The sequence below is a fragment of the Pteropus medius genome, unplaced genomic scaffold (genome assembly GCF_902729225.1).
Source record: "Pteropus medius unplaced genomic scaffold, Ma_sr-lr_union100, whole genome shotgun sequence".
In the NCBI taxonomy this organism is placed as follows: domain Eukaryota; kingdom Metazoa; phylum Chordata; class Mammalia; order Chiroptera; family Pteropodidae; genus Pteropus; species Pteropus medius.
The window spans coordinates 17059144-17086611 of NW_024344378.1; the positions used below are offsets into that span (position 1 = coordinate 17059144).

Below are 27468 nucleotides of genomic sequence, written 5' to 3' on the forward strand. Positions count from 1 at the left end.
ATTACTAGGTATTTGCTCAAAATAAATAAAAGCATATATCCATTCAAAAACTTGTACATGAATGGTCATAGCATCTTAGTTTGCAATAGTCAAAACCTAGATTCAACCTCATGTCCATCATGAGGTGAATGGATAAACCAAATTTGGTATATACATACAATGTATACCAGCCTCCCCCTGCCCTCCCCCCAAAAAATAATCTATTAGATACACTCAACAACATGGTGGATGAATCTCAAAAAAATTATGAGAGAAAAAAGCCATAAAATAAAAACAGAGAATACACTGTATGATTCCTTTTATATAAAATCCAACAAAATGCAAACTAATCAATAGTGGCAATAAACAAATCCCCAAATATGAATATGGTGGGCGGGGAGGCAGGCAGAAATGAAGAAGGGTGGGGGGAAGGAATTACGAAAGAGCACAAGAAAACTTTGGAGGGGCGAGGAATATGCTCATTTTCTTGACTGTGGTTAAGACTGCATGGGTGTATCCATGAAAAAACTTATTAAATTTGTATACTTTAATTTGTATAGTTATTGCATATGAACTATATACCTCAATGAAGTTTTTTATAAAAATCTGAAATCAACTCATGGAGTGACCTTAGTTTTATTTTAACTAAGGCTTGAGAGCACTTAAAAATGTTTAACTCCAAGAGAATATCTCAGCTCTCCCATACAGTAATTATATCGAACATGTTTGGAGATAGGTCAGACCTTCTTCCCAATATATATGCTGATAAAAAGCTACACTTCTGTTTTGTAACACTTCTCACAGTTGGCATCAATTACTTCTTTGATCAATATTTCTCTTTCCCAGATAGCAGAGGTAGCATCAGTATCTTCCATTAGTGCACCCCAAGTCCTGTTACGTAGTAAATTCTCAACAAGTATTTGTTGAATGTAATATCCTTGACCTGGTATCTGGATAATAAAAGGCAGCCTGTTGATACTTTCCATGAAATACGCTAAAAAAAAAAGAAATGGTTTCTGCTCTCTATGTTTCTTTTCTTCATTTTCCCATTCATTGTATCAATATTCACTTGAGAGAAAAAATCCAATGTTTTAAAACATGAATCTGTGTTAGAATATGTTAGACCTTGCTATCTGTTAGTAAGTTACGTGAGAGGAAAAAAGATAAATGTTATGGTATAGTTTTCAGTTCTTTATAATGATTAAGTTGTGATACCTGTAATGGAGATTACATGAATAATACTAGTTTTGTACCTGGTTATTAAACTGGCATTTTCAGCATCAAAAAAGGGAAAGATACTATATAAACCTAAGGGTAGACAGATTATATCAAAAGAGTAATGATCTACTAGTGAAATCTGAAAGCTCCCTTCAGAGGCTAGGGCCTCTGGGCTAAAGGTTCAGCGTCCATCCGCGCCTGAGACATTCGCTGGAGAGATTTCTCAGCCACTTCTCAGCATCTTAATTATAAAAACATTCAAACCCACAGTAGTATTTGAAGGATGGAGAGTTAATACATTTTTTTCCCCTCATTCATTCCCCAGCTGCTTATTACAAAGCTTCTAGATTACCCCTTCTGGTATCTCTACCAAGTACTTCAAATTAAAAAGTCTCCATTTTTAAAAGCTTTATTTCAATAACTTAATCAGACAGCTACTGCTGGCTGTTGCCTCCAGTGCTCAGAGCAGCCGAGGGAGGTGTGGAGCGAAATGTCAGAAAAGCAGCTAAAGGAAAGAGCAAACACAAAGGAAAGTCATTATCCCCTCTAGGGTATACCTTGGTGGCAGCACCTTGTCCCCTCCCTCGCTCAGTGCTTTTGAGAAACAAGCATCTCCTTTGTCAGCAAACATGCTGTAGGCACAGCCCTTGGCCTTAGATATTTTTGCAGGCAATCAGACTATCAAATTGATGGTGTCCTTTTGGCTCTTGTCATGAGTGGGGTTATCAGGCACCTTTCCTATCTGTGACTTCTATGCAACCACAAAGTTTGCATCCTCTTTATCTCTTGTCCAGGGACGATTTAAGATCTTTGGATGTCTAAACACTGAGAAAAACATTAGTCCTCCAGCCGTTATATACCGATAACATGTAAAACCATAAAATAAAAAGTTCTTCAGTAGGTGGATATGAAAATAGCTTCTTTATAAATTTTTCTTCAAAATCTTAATAAGTTTAGTTATGTTTCCATAGATAAGTTTGTCTAGGGAAAGCTTTCTCTGGAAAGTCATATTTGTATTGAGTTTTAAAAGATAAGTAGGACTAGCCAGCTGAAGAGGGGAAAGGGACTCCCATGGGGAAATGTATGTGCTAAGGCATTTTGGGATGAAACAGGAAGATGCCTTCACCCCATTGCATGAGTGAAGGGACTGTTTGGAAAGAGGAGTAGAAAGTTAGACAGGATTCAAACTACAGTGGTTTATGTGCTGAGTGAATTTTATCCTCCAAGCTATGGGAAGCCAATGATGAATTTGAAGATTTGTAACACATTCAGGTCAATCATATCTCTTCCTGTAACTTCTGGTACAAATCTACCCACCCTTTCAAACTTGAGAGAACGAAAAGTAAGCACCAAACCAAAACAAAACAAATCTAGCTTACACAAGTTAATAGCCATGATTCTCAAAAATAAGTTTACAGGGGAGGGTGGGAACAATTGGGGGGATCGTTTTATGAACAATATAGATGTCTAATCAATGAATTTGTATACTTGAAATTAATTTAAATAAATAAATTTATCAAAAAAAAATGTTCCCATCTGTTCCCATTCCTTTCAGCTTCTGTTCCCTCACAGTTCTTCCCAGTGGTCTCCACGGCCTGGGTACCAGCTTTTTTCTTGCACCTTCCATGATTTCCTAACCTTACTCAGGGTCAAGGCCAAAGAACAGTTTGAAACCTTCCTGACTAGTCTCAGAGCCTCTTATGAGGATCTGGTTTCCATCTGAGGGATGGTGCCGCCCTCGCTTCCTTTCCTCTCACCCTCACTGCAAATCCTTTCTGGCAGTTGGTTCCCTTCCAAGTGCCTCAAGCTACACAGCAGGGAGAGACTCCTACTGTCCCCTCACACAGGGCAGTAGAGACACACAGGGCAACAAGACCTTCATCATTCAGCAGCCTTGACATGGGCCGAATTGTGTCCCCTCCGAATCCTAATTCCTCATACCTCGGAATGGGATTGTATTTGAAGACAGGGCATTTAAAGAGTTAATTAAGTTAAAATGAGGTATGAGTGGGGTTTTTTTTTGGTTTTTTTTTGGTTTTGGCTTTTTGTTTGTCTGTTTGTTTTTTTAGTGTGGGTCCTAATGCAATTTGACTGGTATTCTTATAAGAAGAGGAACTCGGGATGCAGATACACACCAGAGGGAAGATTATGTGAAGATGTAGAGAAAAGACAGCCATCTATACATCCCTGCTGACACCTTCATCTCAGAGTTCTAGCTTTCCACACTATGAGACCTTAAATTTCTGTTGTTTAAGACACCCAGTCTGTGGTACTTTGTTGTGGCAGGCCTAGCAAACTGATACAACATGTGACAAGACAACGAACATTTTTCTTCACCAGAATTCTTCGAAGGAGGAACACTTCTTATGTCAACACTGCGTGGATCAGTGTAAAGAGGAGTCCAAAGTGTAACCTGGATGACCTGCGTCCGGGTCTGTGGATGCCTGGGCTGCCAAGAAGCAGGTGCGGATAAGCGAAGAATGTTCCCTGCTGTGGGATCCATGGAAGCTGGGGGAAGGCCCAGTGAGTGTATTAGTTTCCTATCACTGACGTAACAGATTACCACAAACTTAGTGGCTTAACAAATTTATTATTTTACAGTTCTGGAAGTCATAGGTCCAAAATCAGTCTCCCAGGGTTAAAAATCAAGATGTCAGCGGGGCTGCATGCCTTCTGGAGGTTCCAGAGGAGGATTTATTTCCTGTGCTGCCTCTAGAGGCCACCTGCCATCTTCGCCTCATGGCCCCATCTTCAAAGAGCATCACTCCAATCTCGGTGTTCACTGTCACATCTCATTGTTTTGATTCTTCCTTTATTGCTGTAACCCTGAGATTATACTGGGCCCACCTGGTCATCCAGGATCCTCTCTCCGTTGCAAAATCTTTAACTTAATTGTATCTGCCAAGTCCTCTTGCCCTGTCAGGAAACATATTCACGGGTTCTAGGGATTTGAAGGTGGAGCTCTTTCAGGGAGGGGATATTATTCAGCTGACAACAGGGGGAAAACCCAGAGGATGGCGTGGCCAGAGGACAGACTAGGAACACAGAAATGCCAAAAGGGACTTTTCTGCATAGAAACCTATGTGCTGCGATCCCTCTCCTTGACCCTACAGATCTTCAGTTACCACCACCTACATCACAAAATACTTGGCACAGTTGGTTAGCATTCCCCCAGGTACGGATGCTGAGATAAAAATTAAGTAGTTTATTTGGAAGATGGTATAGAAGTAGAGAAATTATCCAGGCGATGGAAGGCAGTCAGTAGATGGTTACAACCCAGCTCATTCTGTGGGCAACTGGATCTTAGTCCAATTGGGAAATTCTGGAAAAGCATATAAACCACATGCCTCAAAGTCGTCCCACCCGAGAAGAAAGGAAACTAGGGTATCTATACGCCCAGCTCTGTTGGTCATTGGCTGAGCTCTGCTCCCACATGTTATCCCTTGGCACGTCTACCGCGTGTTGTGCAGAGGAGCGAAGTAGCATCTGTGGAGTTTGGAGAAAGCTCTCCAGCAAAGACATGCAAATCCCAGCTATCAGAAGTCTGTGGGAGCAAACTACAGTGGAAATACCAAATAGATGTGGGCAGGGTATCGATAGTGTCTGTTAAAATTAGATTCCTCATGGAAATCAGCGACATGGCTGTGTTTTACATCATCATTGATGTGGGGTTGGAATAGCCTATCAATATGAGGCAACAGCTGACTTCTGGATACACAGAGAATACACATCAATGGAACACTGACTTATGCCTAGGTAACTGCCACTATGGCAACTCATTCTGTAGACTCTGCTACAGAAAAGGCAGCCTTGAACTCCTTGCTACCTGGCCCTGATTCAGGACTTCTGTGGGGTTCCCGTTTACAGCATTTCCCTGGCCTGGAGCCAATTTTCTCGTCCTCTCCCACCATGTTTGGCTCAGTCAGAACATCAATCTGCACTGCTACACATCTCCATTGCTCTTTTCAGTAGATGAAAATGTATTGGCTAGGGTTTCTCTCCACCTACTACTTCCTCCCTTGATTAAAAGAGAAAATTTAAAAAGAAATTACAAAGAGAAAAATCTCCAACTGTTTTTTCTCCTTTCATTTTCTCCTTCCATTTCAAGCTGCGTCCTCAGGCTTCCCTTCTCTTCCCAGCCATAAATCAGGCAGTTCTGGAGTTTCCAAGTCCAAATGCATGAGGACAATATACATTCGGGTACTTCTAAATAAGAAGTCAATGTTCTATACTTTAATTTTCTCCTCTCACATTAAACTTGCCATTCTTCGCATAACTAGGGTGATAAATGCAGAGTCAGACTTCATCTTTCTGACATTAATATACATCAGTACTTCAAACGCAAACAATTGTGACATTCGACTTTATAAAAATTACCAAGTGCACCAACTATGCTTAATTAAACCATTTAAAAGTTGCTTTTGTTACATTTAATGAATGATATATTATACTGCAATGAAACATGCAGCAATACAAATACTTCACAATGCTTCCAATTAAGACTCACTTCACTTATGCCAATTGACAACACAAGTGTTCCACACTTCATTCAGTTTGTGCATTTTAAATGAACTGGTTAGTGAGAAGGGTGCTTCTTTGCTAATGAGTTTTGTAATCAAGGCATCTATTTTAATTTCAAATTGGCTAGATTGGGGAAAATTGCTAGACTAAATGACTGGTACTAATTAGGATTATAAAAATATTCATCATGCCATGGAATTAACACGGGGGTCTGATTTTCCTACATTTGCATATTGCTTGAGTTTTGGGGGGGAAATCTTGACAAATTGTCTTCTCTTTAGCAAATTGAACAAACACTATATCTGTTTTAGCCCTTCTTTTCATTTAAAGCATAATACATATTCATGATTTGTAAATGAAGTTAAATGATTTCAACCTCTATCTTCATTACCATATTAACGATGTTGTCTCCATAAGCTTCCTCAAAAAACTTCAGATCGTAGTATTACTTATTTAAATGGCAAACATTTTAGTTTAATCTATATATTAACCCAAATGTTGGAGCGAATTAATGGGAAAAGTGAGCAAAACGAGACAAAACCTGAAAAAAACAAAACCGCCTTGTTGTTTATATTCTGCCTGAGGCAGAATTAATTAGTCCTATGGCCCATGATCCACCAATAAGCAGTTTGATGACTTCCCTACTCAAAGTCCCTCGCTCAGATAGTGCCATCGGCTGAGAAATATGACAGAAGAACCGTCGCATTCATTCCAAGTTCTGGTCTCTTCACGGCTGATTGTGTTGTTTCACTATTGCAGTGTTCTCTGGGGCTGCGGTTCACTGTAAAGTGTCCCATAAGGCATTCTGCCCTGAATTGGTGGAAAGTTTCTCTCTCTACGAAGGAGAGTGAGATGTGGTCATCTGGGGGACTGAGGGGACCTCAGCTAGGCCTAGAATAGAGAGCAGTCCAGGCCCCTCACTGGCTAGAGCAAGTTAATATCACCTTCAAGAGTCATATGCTCCCCTGTAACTTGGAAATCATAATATCCACCTTGCAGATTCCTATGAGAATTCAATGTAATAATGTACATTAAAGCACCTTTCAATGCCCATACATGAGAGATACTTAAGCACATCTATCTCCATTTCCAGAAGCACCCATATGCCCAGCACTGAGTAATGCATTATAGGTAGTCTAAGAGTTACTTGGTACAAACCTTAATTCCCTACATATGTCTATACCCCTTGGCTCCAGAGTATCTGTTTCTATTGCAGCTGTCAAATCAAATAACCAAATACTAATTCAATTTGGGGATATAGCTGCAAAATTCATCTGAAAACTACCAGAATAAATCACTTCCTTAACATCTATCTATAGTGGGTGCTTCTAAATAATAAAACCTATATCTATCACTGAGTTGTAAATAATATAGATTGAAGTTATATCCAACAAGAGTATACTTTTTGTTAGGAGAAAAAATATAATTCCTAGAGTTTCACATTTCAACAGGGACCATAGTGAAAAGCAAAGCTGAAGAAAAGAGAAACCTCTGGCTCAACGTATTCCTAGTACAAGAAAATTCTTCTATATGGCACACTGCTTCTTAAAAAGGTATTTAAATAATAATTTGAAATGATTTTACTTAAATTGGTGCTATTCACATCTAAAACCTTTTTAAAGAGCACTGCCTTATAATTAGGACTGAACATAATAAGCTACGGAAGGTAGATTACTTTTTGGATTTTTTTTTTAATGATAAAAGTAATCTAATGAAAGAATAGAAAATTTGAAAAAGAAATGGTATAGAAAAAAATTCATAAACATAATGTCATCATCTTAGTAGAACCCAGGTAATATTTAGAAATAGTTCCTTTCATTATTTTTAAAATTTTTCTCCTTCCTTCCTTCTTTTCTTCCTTCCTTTTTCTTATTTTTGTACACCTGTATTTGAAGAGTACTACTTTATTTAATATGAATTATGCATAAATTTATATATATGTACTATGTATGTAATATGAGATACATATGCATTAAATAGGTATTAATATGTATCCATGTTGCTACATAGGCATCATGACCACCATTTTAATGGGTGCATAATATTCTGGCAAATGTATGTACTATGATTTAAAGTCCCTTTGGTTGGTAATTCACTAAGTTTCTACCCAGTTTTTCCCATTATGAATGACTTTGATAAACATTATGCCTAAAGCTTCATCTTATTATTCCATTGGTATAGTCTCAAAAGTGGGGCATCATTGGATCAAAGTTACGAATACATGAATGTCTTCTGATACACATTGTGAAGTTATTTTCCAGGAAGGAAAGCTTATTTGCATGATCATCAGTACTATATAAGAATACAAGTTTCACCACATCTTTGCCATCATTGGTTATTTTCTTTATGGCACAGAAAGTAGCACATTTTAAAAAATGAAATCTGCTAAATTAATTTTAAGTGAACATTTGTTGAAAGTTTCCTTATGAATTTTCTGGATTAGTTGGGCTTATTCAACATTAATGAATTCTTACTTTGGGTTTAGTCTAATCTTCTCATGTTAATATTTTTAAAAATTCTCCTTCTCTGTCATTTACCTCACTTCCTATCTTCCAACCCTTTTCAGCTAGTCATCCATCATCAGCATGAAATTAAAAATAACACTGAATGAGAATAGTCCCATGGGGTGTGAAAGATAATTACTGGAAAAGTCCACAAGGAGTATTCTGGGATGCCAGTTGGGGTGTGTTTCTTGATTAGGGTTCTGGTTTCATAAGTGTATTCATGAAAATGCACTGAGCTCATGAAATGTGCACTTTCCTGTATATATATTATATTCCAATTTAAAAGGTTTAAAGACTGACCCCGACTTTAAAAGACCCAGTGCTGTCATATCAAGGTGAGTGGTCAAAATGGAAGCAGAGAATGGAGGGAGGATAGGAGGTACAGTCAGGTCAAGTAGACAAGATCATAAGTCTAGAAAGGCTTGCAAAGGAAGAATTAAGCAAAAGAATCCCTGAGTCTGACTGGAAAACTGGAAACCTAGGATCAAAATTAGGCAAAGGGGTCAGAGTTAGGGACATTGGGAAGAAGTGTGAGCACAAAAGATCATTGCATCTGTGAAGACAAGGTCACTCCATGTAGGAAGTGGATAGAGGAACACAGAGAAGGCAATGAAGCTGCATTGCTCCATCACCTTGTCCACCTGTACCTATAGTCACCTCTGTTACCAAAATACTGTCATGGATGGATTTGTACCATGAAAGCATAACTGCTTTGAGGAAGATGTTGTTGGAAAAAGGTACTCGAGTACCGTTCTTATTATATACATACATATATACACATATACATATACAGTGTTTCTTCCATTATTTTAGCAAATGTCCTTTTCTCTGAAAGAAATGTGTCAAGTTACTAAAATGAACACCTAGAAGGTAGAGGCAGGGAACAGAAAGTCTTAGACATGGTATAGGAAAAGCAGGGTCGGAAATACAAAGCCACCAGATCTGTAATTTTGCTGAAGGCTATTCCTTTGAGTTAATGTTTTCACGAGCAATATTAACACAAGTGGACATCCTTATTGCACCACCCTCCCTAAATGAAAGTTAATATTCTATATTAAACCAGTATTTCATTCAGAACTTAACTCAAATAGATTATTGGTAATATCTGAATAACACAGTGGTGGTTCCACCTCCTTAATAAAACAATAGGGCCATTCTTGGTATACTATTTTTGTTTTTACCTATGGGAAAATAGCCTCACAGAAACTGGTGTTTCTATGGTGATGGAAATGGCACATCTCCTCTGTATTGACGAGACATCTGTAAGAGCAGTGTCAGCTTGGCATAGGTGAGTGGGACTATAGATTTTTTTTTTCTCTTGAATGATACGTAAATGGTTTTATGGGCATGAAAGAGCACCTAACAAAAATGCAATGTTTTTCTTTAAATAAAAAGTGCCCTTCAGTCCTACTGTTATTCCACGGGGGATAAGCTTCAAAATCATGGTCATCCCTAGTTAATCCCCAACAGCTTTATTCCCACCAGGTGAGGAGACATGACGCCTGTTTCTACCAATGGCTACTGAGGAAAGTTATCATCACCTACTAATCCTGGAGGCTCTGAATACAATTACATTTCTAATCTGAGGGTTTATAGGAGAATATAAATGAAAGGAACAGCTTCATTTTTATTCGGCATTCTAGAAATACAGGTTTAAACTTCCTTTTGACTTTTCAGGGCCTCCACACCCCAGATACACTCTAATTCTTCAGCACACTGCTCGTGCGTGACATGACAGCACCAGGGAGAAACCAAGCAGCGAAGCCCACGTGGAACTACCATCACCTCCTCCACTGAGAACCCTGTTTGCCAGTGACCATACTTAAAACTGCATCAGATTCTTAACCAGCTCATTGATCTGTAAGCTGCTATTGACCTTGGCTGGTAGTGGGTGATCAAAACAAAACAAACAAACACACAAAACCATAGTTGCACACCCACCTCCCCAAGTACTGAAACAGCATCCTATCATCAGTGTGCTAGTATTCCAAAAAGTAAGTTTTACATTGATATTATTGCACATTCTAGACCAGTCTAGCCCAGAAGTGTCTGAAAAACAATAGTCTAAAAACCAGTGAGTTCCTCATCTCTGATCTCCAAAGCCAGCTGTATTTGTTAAAGTTTCATTTTGCCAAAAAGATAAATGATAATGAAGAGCTTTGCAATCTCACCTCTTACGCAGAAAAAAAATGGCTATTTTCAGCCCTCCATCACCAATAGAAGGTCCCCCGTGTCAGGATGTATGCATCTGTGAATATGTGAGCACGTGCCAATTTTTTTAAAAAAACTAAACTGAGTCTCTTGTCAAGATGAGAGATGTTTAAACATCCAGCTTTCTATGGCAATGAAAACAGCACCTATCTGTTTAGAGGATTGCAATGTCCAAAAAACCTATCTCAAAATCTTTCAAAAATTCTCAATTTTAATAAGATTATTGAGCCCTCCAGGTAATTCAAAACATCACAAGGTAACTGTTTCAGTTATCAGTGAGGAAATAGCCTGATGAAAACAAAAAAGAATTTCTGCCTCTTAAATATGCAGCCCTCAAAAGGTGTTCTAGAGCTTTGGGGAGAGAAGGGGAAAGGAAAAGAGAGGCAGCATATCTTTTATTATTTCCAATTTGGTCAACCATAACCTAATACTTTTGCTGGTTGTTTTTTAATCACAAAGATTTTTGTAAAGCATCTCCAAAGATTTTTAGACTCATGAAAGGATCTCTTGTCTTCACTGATTCTTTTTGTATTAAAATCCAATATTGCAGGAAAATCTTGAAGGCTGAAGAGGAGCTGATACAAGAATTGGCAGGAATTGGGACTCTCACAGGATGGCCAGAATGCAAGGACTTGGTCAAAAGCCCAAGTCAAGCTGAGCAGGAAACAGAAAGCACTTTCCTATATTGGGACACATCAGAACTAATGAGGTATGGCTCTCCAACAGGGTCAAGTGCAAGGTGCATTTGCCGACTACCTCTCCACTCTTTTGCAGCTTTGGAAGTTGGAAGGCTTGGATGGTCTTCACCCACAACTTGGCCTTGACCAGTGCGAGATAACCATGTTTCTCAGTTGACTTGAAAACTGCAATGCAGCACCTCAACTACCACAATGCTATGTGCATCTCTCAATTTCTAGATACAATTCTGTTCTATCCAGAAGGTATTTCCTTGGTTCTCCAGCAATGCCTTTACCAAGTGAGATCTCCTGGCAAGTCTCCTACAGCTTTGGGGTAGCAATTTGGAAGGTAAAGCAATTGGATATCATCCCTTCGAAATACCATTCAATTAGGTCTTCTGTAATACATACAACAGAACGAGACAGCCTTACCGATTCTAAAGGAATTGCTAGTGCATTTCATCAAAGGTACAATAATGGAAACATCGATTCACTCCTCACCACAAACATCTCCCTTTAATGCTGCAGTTACCTTAACACTAGCATTTTTCATTTTCTCTAGAAGAAACCAGCTGCCTCAACACATGCACATTAGAGAATGCTCCAGTCTGAAATAAGACAATTATATATCAATCTCAACTACTCTTATATCTTCATTTGTGGCTGCATAGCATCACTCTCCTTGACTTTAAACCAATAAATTATCTCCCACCTCTCCTCCAACAAAACAAAACAAAACAAAACAAAACAAAACAAAACAAAACAAAAAACACCTCTTCTGTACCCTGGATGACTGGGTCTAGGTGTTTTATGTCATCTCTGCAAATGTTGCCAGAGGCGTCATCTGCCTCCTCACTCCATTTATTTAAAAGAATGGCAGGGCACTGGTTCAAAACTTTATGGGCACGAAGAACATCTGGCCACTTTACACAAAAGATGTCAACATGAAAGAATACCTAAGGAATATTACATCCAGAAATGTACAATGTGGTTAGGAAAATCCATCAACACCCACTGCCACATTTTCAAATATTTTTACTAAGTGAGAAAGCAGCCACCAAGTCTGAAAGTATTTTGAATGCATTATATCCACAAGGGTAGGTCCTTTTTCAGCAATGCCCCAAATGTTCTTAGTGCTGCGGTGATAGAGAAAGGGATGTTCCTTCCAGATAAACACAAGGCACATTGCATTTGGTTTATCAACCTCTTGGCATGAACTGTCTGTTGCTTCTAATCTAGCTTGTTTCTGTATAAATAAAAACATGGTTTAGGAGTTCTGAGCTTCTTTTAAAATATTACCATTCAGCCATTTAACAACATCCAAAGAATTTATTTTTTCAATATAGCTTCAAAATTTCTGGCTATATTAAGCATCTAAACTCACAGATCATCTGACATTTGGCTAAGTCTTTCATACAATATCCACTGATGCCATGAAAGAAATGTATTTGCAATGGCTTTTGCTCTGCAAATGTCATGTGGGTGTCCTTATGGGATTGAATTAAGCACCTGATGCCCACCTTGAGGCTCCATTAATGAGAGATATAAAGGTTATATTGAAATTATTGTTTAATGGTGCCAATATCACACACACCCACGCACACACACACATGCTCACTCACTCACTCACTCATTCACTCATTCACATTTACAATCACATATTCAGATACATAATGAAGAGCAACTGTTTCAGTATTTAAGAGAGAACAAAGAAAAGAAGTTATTTCAACCAAGGTTATCCCGTGGATATCTCTATGCAAGACAGTGTTTGGAATTTTCTATTTCCCTTCACTGATTGATCCCACAATATTATTACATAATAGTTGGGCATCAAGCACTGTACTAAGGTTCTAGAAATGACAAGAAAAATACAAAAAATCACCTAAAGTCCATTTTCTTAAGTGTAAGTTGACCAACTATAGAGGGTTCATTATCATAGCATTTATTCATTCACCTACTAATCCGTTCACTTAACAAATACTTACTGAGCACTTATTAATGACTAGGCACCGTGCTAGGGACTGATGTTACCATGGTTAGTAAAATCAGACACGGCTCTACCTTCTTGGAGCTGGTGATCTAGTGAGGAATGCAGATGCTCCAAAAACCACATAAATCCATGTAAAGTCTCAACCATGACAGGTACTCTAAAGGGGTATTGATGTTCCTTCTCACAGTGCCTTAAGAAATAATATCAAGAATAATACAACTTTGTTTATCAAGGAGTTTAGGGAAAATGTCCTGAGGAAGTGATATCAGATCTGAGATCTAAGAGTGATGAGGTTAACTTTAGGGAAGAAGATTTTAGACTTAGGAAATAGAGCAAAGGAGACAGCTGGGGTGAGAGGATAAGGAAACCATTTAATAGGAACTGATAACAGTGAGTAAAGAGAGAGAAAGAGGGACCGGGCCAAGTAGGTGCTTATACGTCCCACTGAGGACTGTGGTCTTTTTTCTGTGAGCCATGAGAAAATGCTGACAGAGTTTTAACAAAGGCATGAAATCATAAGATCTACATTTGGGAAAGACATTGTTCAGAGTATAGTATGAACACACCGGAAGAGGCACTGGCAATGATTCAAATGACCAATGTCATCATAGAAAGAAATACATGAAATCAAGACATCTTTAGGGATAAGATTTGATGATGGATTAGGATGCTGGGTTAGGAACAAGGAAGTATTAAGGATACCTCCCAAGCTTCTGACTTTTGCAATTACATGGATACAATATGGGAATGCTGGAAGAGAACCAGCTATGTTGGGGGAATACCAAGAGTTTATTTTTGGAATATGTTGAATCAAGAGGCTTCTGAGACGTACAAAAGATAAGGTGAAGTACACAGCTGGATATGTGAACCTGGAGCTCAAAGAGGAAGACTTATTGGCCCACTATATCTTGAATGTACTTTTAGAAAATATCAAAGTGGACAATGGTTGAGCCTTTGCTTCCTTGGCTAAACTCGGAACTATGACATATTTAAATTTTACCAAATCAGGGTAGCATGGTTTGATGGAATATGCCCTAGACTTGGAATCTGACAATATGCATTCAAACTCTGGTTCCTCCAGATACTAGCTGGGTGCATCTGAACACTTCTGTTTACTAGAGTCACTATAAAATTATTATAATTCACATTTCCTATTTATTTCACAGGGTATTTTAAAGGTCAAATGAGTAAAATTACAGAGAAAACCTTCTTGAACCTGTGAAATAATAAAGAGCATTGCCAATCAATGGAAGATCCTCATCTGCATATTTTGATACTAAAGAGTAGAAAGGAAAGTAAGTTGCTGCAGACAAAAACCACTTGGTTGGAATAATGAAATGCCACTGAATCAACTCCAAAATTTGGATTGAGTAAACAAGTACTTTTTATCAAGTGGTACCTGAGTGATAAGATGTGAATGAAAACAGTATCTGTTCACCTTTTGATCCAGACTGTAGGCCAGCACCCAGTCCTCTTGCCTGGGATGAAAGAGCAGACTCTGGATATAGAAAGTGAGCCGGTATTTCTGATAGGTGGCCCCTTCGTCTGAACTGATCAATATGCTGCTTTCCATTTCAGGATCACTTAGAAGCATGATCTAAAAATAAGAGAGAGGAGAAAATAGAGAGTGTTAGTAGGAGAGAATAAATAAAGAAATTAAAGCATAAATATGAAGTCAGCTGTACTTGTATATATCACATCCCAAAAGTGGCATCTGGGCCTCTATATGAAATATTGGTGTTTTCCCCCTGATTTAGTCCTTCATTGATGAATTGAGTTGAAATACTGTGCAAGATTAAGTCTGCATACAAATGAGGCTTCATTTTTGATGTTTCTCTTTTAAGAACTGGGAGTGGGTTCTTATGGTCCTTTGTCCCCTAACCTGGAGGCCATCACATCTCTCCCCTCCCCTGTTCAATGCTCTATGTTACTCTTCATCACATGATTGCTTGTATCGCTCTTTAGTCATGAAAAGGATCCCTCTATGATCACACTGTTTGTTTTGTTCTTTCTGATTTGTTTTCATGATTCAATTGATTTAAGTGGTTTTTCTCAATATTTCCCAAAGCACATATCCCCAAATGACCTTGAGGCAAATCCTGATGCTCAAGAAAGTTTGTCATCCTCAAGCCAAAGGGACAGAATGGCATTGTGTAAAGGCTTTGGCATAGAGAAATCAGGTTCAAATCTCAACACTTCTATGTTCATATTGTCTCATCTTGGAAAATTACTTAACCTCTAGAGGCCTTGGTTTCCATAGCAATAATTAAAAATGATGATGCCCAGACTGGCTTTGAGCACTTGGTACAATGAATATTCTTGACAAATGACAGCTATGATTACTATTTACCTTTCAATACTTACTTAAATGTCCCCTCCAATAGGTACAATTTGGCTCCTACTTATAGTAACTCAGTGATATTGGTCTCACTAAGAACGTCATTGACTTTCCAGTATTTAAATCCAATAGACACTTAGGTACTCAGACCTTTCCTCTAGTTAAACTCCTAAGAATCTTTGATACCACTGGCAGTTCCATCCTTCTCAAAGCATTCTCTCCAAGGCGCCTTTGTAACGCTGTATTCATCTAGTCTTCCTTTTCATCTCTTTTGAATACTCAATTTTCTCTGTTATTCTTATAATATCACCATTCTTTTACCCTCAGGTTTGACCTTCTTCTCTTTCCACTTAATGCATTTTTTCCTCAGCGACTTCTTCTACTCTTGTTTTTATTTTCCTCAATTACCATCTTTCTGGGGACAACTCATAAATTAAGTCTCACACTGAGGTCCCCTTCTCATAGTTTCAGACTTGAAAATTTAGCTTCCTGGTAGCTCCATCTGTTTGGATGTCCCACAAACACTTCAAACTCAACACGCCTCACAGTGGACCTCATCCCTGCCCTATTACTCCCCCAGTGTTTCCTGCCCAGCTCGGTGTTTCTACCAACCATTCACGTGAAGCCAAAAGCCTGAGATTCATCCTTAACTCTGCTTTTCCACTCTGCTTCTTCTACAATTCGTCTCTGAGCCCTGTCAATTTTACCTACTCATTAGCTGTAAAATCATTCTGTTCCTGCCTACTGTGATTGCCATAGTCCAAAGGTGATCATATCTGTACTGCATTACTATAAAACACCACTAACAATCTCACTGTTTTTGTTTTGTCCTCTCCAATCCTCTCTGTACACTGTGGCCAGAACAACCATCCTGTAATACAAAACCGATTCTATATTTCCTTACTTAAAACCATTCAATGGCTTACCATCAATCCTCTTATACTCTACAATTCTTAAAATAGCCCAGCAAAATCTGCCCCCTGCATATGTCTCTGGCTTCATCAGCAGCATAGTACTTTCAACCTTTAGTATCCCGCTCTACCCAACTTCTTGGAGTTTCTAATGCTTGCTGAGTGACTAAATGAGCAAATGATTTTTTTTTTCCGTCTTACAGTTTTTCTTGCCTTGGGCTCTACTGCCACAAGTTTTTAGGGTTACCTCTATGCATGGTGTAAATCACGGGGCCCAAGGTACAAAATAAAGCCAAAAAATATTTCCATTCCTTATAAAATAAAACTATTAAATAGCAGATTTTTTAAATGTTAGCATAGTATATATTAGTATTATAAAGTAAGCTTTAAAACAAATTCAATCCCTTTAACTGCTAAGATTCATAGTCCCTTTCCTCTTTTATTTCTTTGCAGCTTCCAAGACAAGTTTACTTTCTTTTTCTCAAATATTTGCTTTAGCGTCATTGAAATAAGTTATTACTAGTTATCAGCAAATTTTTAAGAAATGGATGCAGTATATACATTTTTTCATTGATGTGTGAATAATACAGGGGGAAAATTTTTAGATGGCACTGTGATGGGGTACAGACAACTGGGAAAAGCACCCCTGCTGCCCTTGAGGAAACCTCAAAGGATGTATCCACGTTCGCTGAAGAGTTTGAGAAGACAAATATACTGGGTAAGAATGAGGCTTTCATAACCGCCCTCACTTCCTTCTCACCATGAACTGATGGGCTACATAACAGGCCATGAAATCATTTTTCCCCTGGTGCAGAGAAATTAAACTGCTAACTTTATGCAGGTATAAAGAAGCTGCATGCCTATGGTTTTAATTAGAAGATAAGACCAACATCGTAAGCAAACTTTATTTTATATACCATGAGTTACAATACACTGAATAAGGGTTGCCATCAAGTAGTTAATGCGATGTATCCTCTTCCTCCAGTCCCATTTCTTTCTGCACAGATAAATCCATACTTGCACTCACAAACACAGCGATCCACACACAAATGCCACATATGTGTGCACGACACATACACTTACAAGTACACCAATGCGGCATACATGTCCACACACACACCCAGAAATGAATTTATATATAAGGCATATTGACATCGTGTGGCAGTTTGAGGGAGCTTTTGTTGGCAATAGTACATTTTTATTGCAACCTTTCTCTGACATTCTCATCAAAAATCCTTTTATATACTTTGATATCACTGGCAGTGTCTGTATTCAATCCTTGTTTCTGAGAAGAATAAAAGGAAGGGAAATAGCAACCTATCTGTTCTGGATTTCTAAAGTGTCAGGTACTTTACTGGATATGTTATCAAAACTGCTCATAAATTATGTGAAGTATCATTACTTGCATTTTATAGATAAGGAAACTGAGGCTCAGAGGAAAGAAGCAATTTGACTTTGACCTCTTCCGATCAACTCAAACATTACCACCTTCCCCCCAAACAAAGTAACACTTTGCTAGACTTCAAAGCAAAAGCATTTTATTTTAATTAATCTTTACCAAGGGACAAGTAGAAGTCAGAGAAGCAGGTATTCATCTTTTTTTTAAATATCTCTAAGAAATACACACACACACACACACACACTTACAGCAGCTATAAGAAAGCCCTTTTCTCTCTGACATATCCACATCTGGCTAAAAGGTGGTAGAATTAAATGAACAGGAATAACAGGAAAATATATTAAAACAATTAAAAAAAAGGAGACCATATATTATATTAACATAAATATAATAAGAGAGCAAATGCCTTATTAGAAGTTGTCTCAAGGTAAAATAAGTATATTATATACTAACATACTACAGATATAAAGAAAATCACATCATGCCCACTCACATTTTTATTGCTAAACAGGGATTTCAAACACAAATGCCTAAGAGGGCAAAGCAGGTAAAGTAAGTGAGTGAAGCAGATAAAGCCAGACAAGGAGTGATGAGAACTGTGCCAAAATGGAAAGCACATACCTTTCCTTAAAACATTTAATGTTGAAATTTGGAAAAAAAGAAAAGAAAAAGGGACCCAAATTAAATATCTGTGGACTGAATCCATGAAGCAGGCATGTGACTCATGGTAATGTTATAATAGTTGGTTTCTTCCAAAACAAAGAAATTTACAACCCTTGTCTTTCAACTTTTAATTGTAGGTCTATAGATGTAAAACCTATAGTGATGCCTGTTTAGGTGTCTGTGAGTTCTGCATGTACATGATTTTCGACAATGTGCGCAGAAAGGAGTTCCTATTGAAGATATTTGTATTTGTTTTTTTTGTTTGTTTGTTTTGGGTTTTTTTTGTGGGTTTTTTTTGCATTTATTTTGTTTCCAGCTTTTCCTGACATAAGATCTGCAGTGGGTGTATGCATGTATTGGAAGAGGAGAAGGAGTGTTTTAAATCTAGTTTAACAGAGTTATTAATGGTATACATTCCGGAAGCAGGTGGCTTGAGTTCAAATCATCAGTCTGCTATTTTATGCATAAGCGTGAGGATATTATTTGATTTTCCCAATATGTTACCTCACCTATTTAAAAAAGCAGATAATTGTATCTAACTGACAATGCTGTTGAGATTTAAATGAGATCATGATTAAAAGAGCTTAGCACAGACCCATAACTGCTAAATAAACATTAACCTTTATCTCTAAATCACCCAGGATAATAGCATAACTACAGTCAGAAACAATGCCAGGCAGGTTGGAGATGATTAGAAGCAATTTGATTTGGGGATTATTTTCCTCCCTCTTGGCTCTCATCATGTCTGAGCTTTGGGGATAAAAACTAAAGGGGTGCGTGGTGACAGAAAATTGGAGTTGCTGTTCAATGGGTATTGTCAAAAAAAAAAAAAGGGGGGGACATTAGGCCCAAAATGGAGTCACTCATGTTAAGGCCCCATGTTGGCAAACCAAGACTTAATATTTAACCTAATTACAGTTTCAACATTCCCCAGGAAAGTGACCTTTAAGCAGCCAAACTGCAGTTTCCTGGTCAGCAGTAGGAGGCGATTCCCTAATAGACTCCTTCCGCTCTCCTGAGGAGGTCAGCCTTGCCTGAAAAAATGCATTCATCACTCATAATTCCCTTTGTCCACCCCTTCTCTGCCTTTAAAAAGCTCTCCATCTGCTAGATAGGATGCTGCCCATTTTATGAATCATTTAACAAAGCCAGTTATAGCTTTAAAATTTACTCATTTGAATTTTTGTTACTTAACAATATAATGTTTCAGTCGTGTAAGATGATAACCGTCTAAGGATCTGCTGCACAGCATTGTTCTTGCTGTTTTCAGCTCTGTGCTGTCAATTGGAAGAGTTCAGTAAGAGGGTGGGTCTCATGTTATGTGGTTTTCTTTTTTTTTGACCATAATTAAAAACAAAAAAACGTGAAAGGGTAGGGGAGGAAAAAAGTACATTTTACATTTATTTTGCATACATTTTACATCCCTGATATTAACTGAAGAAAAATATACTCTATGAGCAAGTATCAACACCACCAAAACGAACACCAATCAGTAGATAATTGTCAATTTGCTAAATACTGTTACGACTTTGAATGACCATTCTCATCTTTTCAGTGGGAGCCTCCAACCCATGAAGCGACTGAATATATCGCTGCCGTAGGAGTGAGAGCCTCATACAACCAGTTTCTGTGTATTTGACCATTTGCTATACATAAATTGTCTGTATCTCAAGTTAAAGAAGGACAAGTTTTAGAGTTTACCAAAATACAAATGGCACAACATCATTTTTTTTTTTTTTTTGCCTGTAATCCTTTTTGCAGAAAATTCCTGGGAAAGCTGAATAAGTGGCCCTATTTTTAATGGTGTGTTGCAAATTGCAAAGGACACATCTGGAAGTCAGGCATCAGGCAGGGCATATGCTTATTCAACTTACAATTTCGAAAGCCTATATCTAAACCAGTGAAAATTAGTATTGGAGATGTCAAAATCCTCCCCAGAAATCTTTCCAGAATGCACCCTTCCCTACTGCTGGGTGAGTCTTACAATGTCATTGACGAATATGTTACTTTATTCAATTGTCATCTTCTCTCTCCTGTGTGTAATCCATAGACTAGGGGTGAAAGCTAGTTTCTCTGCCCTACTCTGTCAGAGATCCTAGAAATGCAAGGAAAACAAATTCTAGTCCAATGCTCTGAAAACAGTCACAAAATAGGATTAAGTAGACTTCCTATGAAAAGGAAAGATACTAATTGACTGTATAATTAAGTCTTAATGGGAGACCCTTAGCACAATTTGCACTCAATAAGAAATAACAATAACATTAATACAAGCTCACAAAGAATATGAGAGGTATTCTTTAGGCTACCTTCCCCAAACCTATTGATATAATTAATATGTTGTTAAACATTGACATATACACAAACAGAGCCTGTTATAGATAAGGCTTTTTAATCACAATATAACAATAAATCAGCATTCACCCCTCTATTTATCTACCCATTTATCTAATATCTCCTCTTACAGTAGTAATTTCCTACTGGGGTGAGGGGAAGGGTTGCCAGCAGGAGACCTTTAACAACCTATGGAGTTGTTTTAATTGTCACATCTGGGGGCAGAGGAAGAAGTTACCAGCATCAAGTAGGGAGAGGCCAGGGATGCTGCTAAACACATAACGATGCACACAAAGTGCCACAACAAAGAATTATCTAACAAAAATGTCAACAGTTACTGCTGTTGAGAAACTCTGTTATTTAGTAGATATGATAGGCTAGATGCCTAATAGATACAGACATACACACACATATCCTATTGTGGGAAATGCATATAAATTATATACACACACACACACACACACACACACACTTTACAGATAGGACATCAATGCATACTTATGCTTACACACGTCTCTTTTACCTACTACCATTTATATGTGCCATTTTCTTTGTCAAAATTAGACTTCCCATGTTTCCGCCCCAAACCATCATATCTACTCATCCTTGAGAATTTAACATAAGCATCATCAATAAGGCAACAATCATTGAGGCCAATTGGAGAAGAAAAGGCACATAAACAACTCAACAAGAACAACAACAAAACGACTATTTAAAAAATCAACAAAGAACTTCAATGAATTTTTTCCAAAAATGAAAATGACCGAAAGGTACATGAAAAAATGCACAATATCACTAATCATTAGGGAAATACAAATCAAAACCACAAATTAGATACCACCTCACAACCAATAGGATATAAAATAGAGAACATAATAAATGTTGGCAAGGATTTAGAGAAATTGGAACTCTTATGCATTGTTGGTGAGAATGTAAAATGGAACAGCTGCTATGGAAAACAGTATGGGGATTCCTCAAAAATTAAAAATGGTCCAGAATTTTTCTCTTCAGGATATATACCCTCAAAGAATTGAAAACAGGGTCTCAAAGAGATATCTGTGTACCCATGTTCATAAGAGCTAAAAGGTAGAAGCAACCCAAGAGTTCACTGTACACAAAGGTGGTGTTTACATACAGTGGAATATTATTAAATCTTTAAAATTCTGACACTCTGGTTGAATAGACCATTGTGGAAGATGGGGAATAGTAGGACAGAATCAGAGAGAGAGAGACGTAAGCCATTGTAATGTTCCAGACAGAAGAGGCTTATGGCTTGGGCTAAGAGGAAGTGCCAAGGTACTGAAATGTGGTCCCTTTCTGGGTGTATTTTAAAGTGAGAGGCAAAAGGGTCCACTTATAGATTAGATGTGGGTTATCAGAGAAAGTGAGAAGACCCATTAAAAAGTTTTATACCTGTATGCTCATCTCAGTATCGCTTATCATAATTAAAAATTGGAAATAACTCAAATTGTCTAATAGGTTTTTGGCCCAAACAACCGGGCAAAAGAATTAGCATTTAAAAGATAAGAAATCCTATGGGAGGAGCAAGCTGGGGCTTTGGAAATAAGAAATTTGGTTTTGCACAGGCTAGAAGCCTGATAGACACCCCAAAGGGGATGTGAAGTAGACAATTGACATGCTAGGCCTATTTTCATAGAGAAGACTGGCCTATAGATAAGCACTTAGGAGGCTTGAATAGCATTTAAAGATGTGAATCTGGAGATCACCAAGACCGTGAGTTTAGATGGAAAAGCATCTAGAGAGCTGAGCTCTACAGCATTGTTTAAGGGTCAAAGAGGTAAGGAGGGACCCCAACAGGAATTTGAGGAAGAAGACAACCCAGAAACTTCGGTGTCCTTGAAACCTTAAAACCAAGAAAAGAAAGTGATAAGGGAAGAGAGTCTTCACCTGGATCAAAAGCAACTGATGAGTAAGATGGGTACCAAGAACTGACCGTGGAATTTAGCCATGTGCACGATGCTGGCGACAATGGCAAAGGCAGCAGAGTGAAGTGTGCAGACAGTATTGATGCACATATGAATTGGCAACACTGTTCTGGAAAGCAATGTGGTGATATGGAACAAGAATCTTATAAATATTTATACGTTTGACCCTGTAATTTCTCTTCTAGGAATCTGTCCAAGGAAACCCTCAGGGATCCCAATAAAAAGTTTATCCACCTGTATGTTCATCTCGGTGTTATTTATAATAATAAAAAACTGGTAACAATCCAAATATCTGATAGAATGATTAAATAAAGTAGGTTAAATCCATTCAGTGGAATATTAGGCATCTATTAAGTATGAATTCTAATAGTTTTATGACACATGAAGAATAACTATATGTTTAAAGTGCATAAAAAGCAGGTTAAAAACACATGAAGCATAATTTCAATCGAGTTAAAAATTGTTTATATTTTATGTCTGTATTTACGCATAGATAAATCGATGACACATTAACAGTTATTGTTACTACGTGGCAAGATCATGAGAAATCTTTTTTCCTTATATTTTTCTATTATTTCACAAATATTCTGCAATTCTGCAATAAGCAGATTTTACCTGTAAATTTTTTCTCCTCACGCTCTCTCTCTACCCACACACACACACACACACACACATCCCCATTAGCTCTTTCAAGAATCTCAACAAGATTATGCCAATCTGTTTCCTGCCCTTGAAAAAACTGAGAAGGTGGATAAATTTCTGTCCATGTTGTAAGCACTGCTCTGAATTCAGGACACATATAGGGTGAAGGTAGGGTAGTGAAGGGACTTCAGTGTAGACAGCAAAAAAAGCACCCCTCTATTCAGGCAGTGGTATTCCCGACCTCCTCTCTGAAGTAGAAATCTCTGGCACCCTAGTCCCCATGTCCCCATTACGTGCTCCCCCACTGCATGATATATCTCCCCCAGCCCAGCTCTGATCACGGCATTTCCCCTCCACGAGAAACTCCGGTACCCTTTCCATAGAACAGAAAACAAGCCGGCACCACAGACACCAAACAATTGGGGTCCCCTGTTATTCTCGGGCTTAACCTCTAAAACACAACCCTATGCTTCTGCCAAGCATTCCCTAAATGTTCTTTTTTTTTTTCAAATCACTATACCTCCTCTAACATTCCTATCTTTGCTGATGCTCCTGCCCCACCCAAAAGCCCAGCATCCTCCCTACCTCTGCCTCCCCTCAAGGCTCATTTAAATTCTCTTCCTCTCACGAAGCCTCTCAATGCTCCAGCAGAACAATCTCTGCCTTCCACTGGCAAATTTGTTCCCACAAATTGATATGATTTGATATGATATGATTTGGAAATGTTTTAAATATTTGAAATTTTATAAATATTAGTTACATTTTGTTCCACTTGTATTCATCTCACTTCTTCCTCTGGATGTTAAGTTTCTTAATGGCAGAGAACTTCACTGATATTACTGCCTCTGGTCTTCTTTGCCCGGCTCAATGAAGCACATGATCTGTAAACATCTGATACATGACTGAGTGAAAGTCACTCAAGGGTTTCTAAGTTTGCTTGTTCTCATGTTCACTTCATTATATTTGGGGCTTACCAGTGTCCTAGCCAGAGAAGCTAGCTCTGTCTCGGTAAAAGCAGTCAGCAGAACTTTTACCCGAAGCACTGCCAGATCTCTTCTGTGGAAGTCTAATACAGACAAATTTAACACATTGATGGCCATATTATTTTTCAGCAAGATATTTATTTCCAGTGTTTTTAAAAAGCAAGTGTAACCCTGGGAGAAGTATATAGGGTTGGGTTGAAGTAATTTTCATTACTTTTGTTGAATTATTTTTAATGTTTTGTTGTGGTTTGATTTGGGGACTTCGTTTAGTTTGTTTTGTTTCCCCCACATCAGGAGCACTAAAGAAAGGTGAGAACCCAGACATGTAACATGAGATTGGGTGGAAGGCCAATCATCTAATTCAGGTTAGATGAGTCCAGGGCTTGAGACCTGACACAATGTTGTCACAGGCATAGATAATAACCAGGTATATTGGGAAAGGTTTTGAGACATATCAAATCAGTTGAATCAAGGTGTTTGCTCTTTCAAGTACCAAGTTGCTACTGTGCCTATCTGGGACCACAGCGGAAGCCCAGAGTTGAGAGTCACTGTTTCAAATCCTAAAATCAAAAAGGCAATGACTACATGAAGAGATAAAGAAAAAATGCTTACCAGTATGCATATTATCCACCACACAACAAACCTAATTTATAAGCATCTTGTTGAAGCTGTGTAGGAGGAAGATCCTGAAAAGATTCTGGTGCACAAAGAATGGAAAACGGAAGTTAATTGCACAGTACCCATTATGACTAATTTAAGAATTGTAGATTGCCAGTGATACAGTATTCATTGTGTTACCTTTAGTATTTAATTTAGTGAACATTAAAAAAAGGGACAAGGCTTTCATAAGTTTACCCATTCATCTTATTTTTCCATTGGATCTTAAATTCTTCATATGAGAAGCCTTCAACTCAGGCAGTTTTCAAAGGCCTAACCTTTAATATTTTAGTTACAAGAAGCGAGACAAGCTTTAGGTTACCATGATGAAAACAACTAAGGGAGCAAATAAACTCAGAAAAATCCTTGTCTTGGTATAGTTGGAAGAGACTATGCAGTCAAGAGCTCACAGTCATTGGTAGCAAGGTCGCTACATTCTAGGGATGCCCCCCCACCACATTCGTCGAGGATAATCATGTGAACATGCACTAAAACTCCTCCCTCCCAGTCACTGCCCACATATCTGAGGGGCAGAGATGAGATCACATCCAGCTAAATGCTAGACGTGACCAACATCGAGCATGGCATCTTCCTGAGGTGACAGCCACATGAGCCAATGGACCACAGAAGAGCCAGGCTGGAATAACCAATGGTACCTTATGGTCATCTCACCAGTGCAGAAACTGTCCTGAGGAAAGGAAAAGGGAGCGCTGATCCCATCCCCCCATGAGAGAGACATTTAGCTCCCAGAAAGAGTGAAAATAAACAGGAGCCAGACCATGCAAGGAGCTGGGCAGACCCTTGGTCTTTCTACCCCCAGCTCAAGACACCTGTTCTGTGTACCTTCACCTTTGGTAGAGCTGAATAATATCAAAGGCTTTGAGTTCATTGCATTTTATAGTTTGCCAAGCTCTTCCACAGCTATTCTCTCCTTGATTATCACTCTACTCCCTGGAGAAGGCAGGGCACGTGTTATTACCCAGTGTCTTAGTTTCCTGCTGCTGAAAACAAATTACCACAAGTTCAATGGTTGAAAACAACATAATTTTATTATCTTACAATTCTGGATGTCAGAAGCTTAAAATGGATCTTGCTGGGCTGAAATCAAGGTGTCCACGATAGGCTATACTTTTTTCCTGAAAGCTCTAGGGGAGAATCTTGTTGCTTGCCTTTTCTACTTCCAGAGGCTGCACCCAATCCTTGGTTCCCGGCCCCTTTCCATCCCCAAACCCAGCAATGGCCTGTCCAGTCTTTCCCATATTGCATCCCTTTGACTCTGCTTCTTCCCTCTTCCACAGTTTTAAGGACTCTAATGATGATATCGCCCCCTCTCCCCCGTCCCGGATAATCCAGACTATTCTCCTTGTTTTAACATAAACTGATGAACAACCTTAATTCCATCTGGAACTAATGTCTCCTTGCTATGTCATTTAACATATTCACAGATTCTGGGGATTAGGACATCTTTGGGAGGCTGTTATTCTACCTACCATGTCCCATGCTATAGGCAAAGAACTGCCAGACCAGAGCTGAGTGACCTGCTGGAGGTCACAGTTGGTTACCAAATGTTAAAACTGGGGCTCAAACTCAGAACTTTATCTCTTGAATTGAGCGCTTTATTCTTCTAGCTGTGCTCTGTGTGGGTGACATAATGAAGGAGAGAGAGGGGACACAGCAAATGACAAAGGCAGAAAATCAAACAGAAATCAGTAGGAGAACCTAGCAGAGACTTCTGCCTTATGTGTTCTATTTGTCCACAGAGTTCTCTTGTTCCGCCCTCTCCACCATCCTCGCCCTTTTGTTTTCATCCCTTCAGCTGTAAATCTGACCCCATTACTCCCAAAGAAAAGGCCATATGTGTGTGTATTTTTTCCTGTTGGATTTTTAGGGTGTTCTGGTTGTTTGGCATTGCTTCCTGTCTTTCCCAACGTGAAGCAGAGGGGAAGGGACAGAGAGGTAGCAATTTTGCCAGGCAGGTACTCTCTGTAATGATCCATCATCCAGTGCCAGGTGGTCCCCAGACAGGCAGGGAAGAGAAAGCCACAATAACAGTAATAAATGGAGAAGGGGGCCTTCCAGTAACCGCATAATGAGGAACCCCAGCTGCTTTAGTCAGGGAGGGTGGGTGGAGGCAGGAGAAGAAAGACTGAAGGGGTGAGAGATGGAGGTGCCCAACGGTGGCAGTTTTCTATTTTACCCCAGTGACTCTTCTGTGTGTGTGTGTGTGTGTGTGTGTGTGTGTGTTTCCTCATGGCTCAAAGGAAGAAAACACCACCACATGCACCCTCACAAACTTTGTGTTGTTGTTAAGAACGGTAGAGCACATTTGTCAAAAGGCACAACTGCCACTTCGAAATCCTAAGCTCGGCAAAAAAATCCACCCCTATAGTGATTTAGATTAATCGCTTCTCATTAAGAGCCAATAAACAAACTGCATTCAGAGAGCTCCTCTCAGCCCAGCCCACTGGTGCCGTGTCTAATTGCCGAGATGGAAAGCA

General features: G+C 38.7%; 1 protein-coding gene across 1 annotated transcript in view; it reads right to left on the minus strand.

Annotated features, from left to right (window-relative positions):
- Positions 1–27468, minus strand: part of SORCS3 (sortilin related VPS10 domain containing receptor 3) — a 520917-nt gene that overhangs the window by 226655 nt on the left and 266794 nt on the right. Inside the window, exon 4 of the mRNA XM_039871263.1 lies at positions 14539–14697. Coding sequence (XP_039727197.1) covers positions 14539–14697 — 159 coding nt within the window. The remainder of the gene's footprint in view (positions 1–14538; positions 14698–27468) is intronic.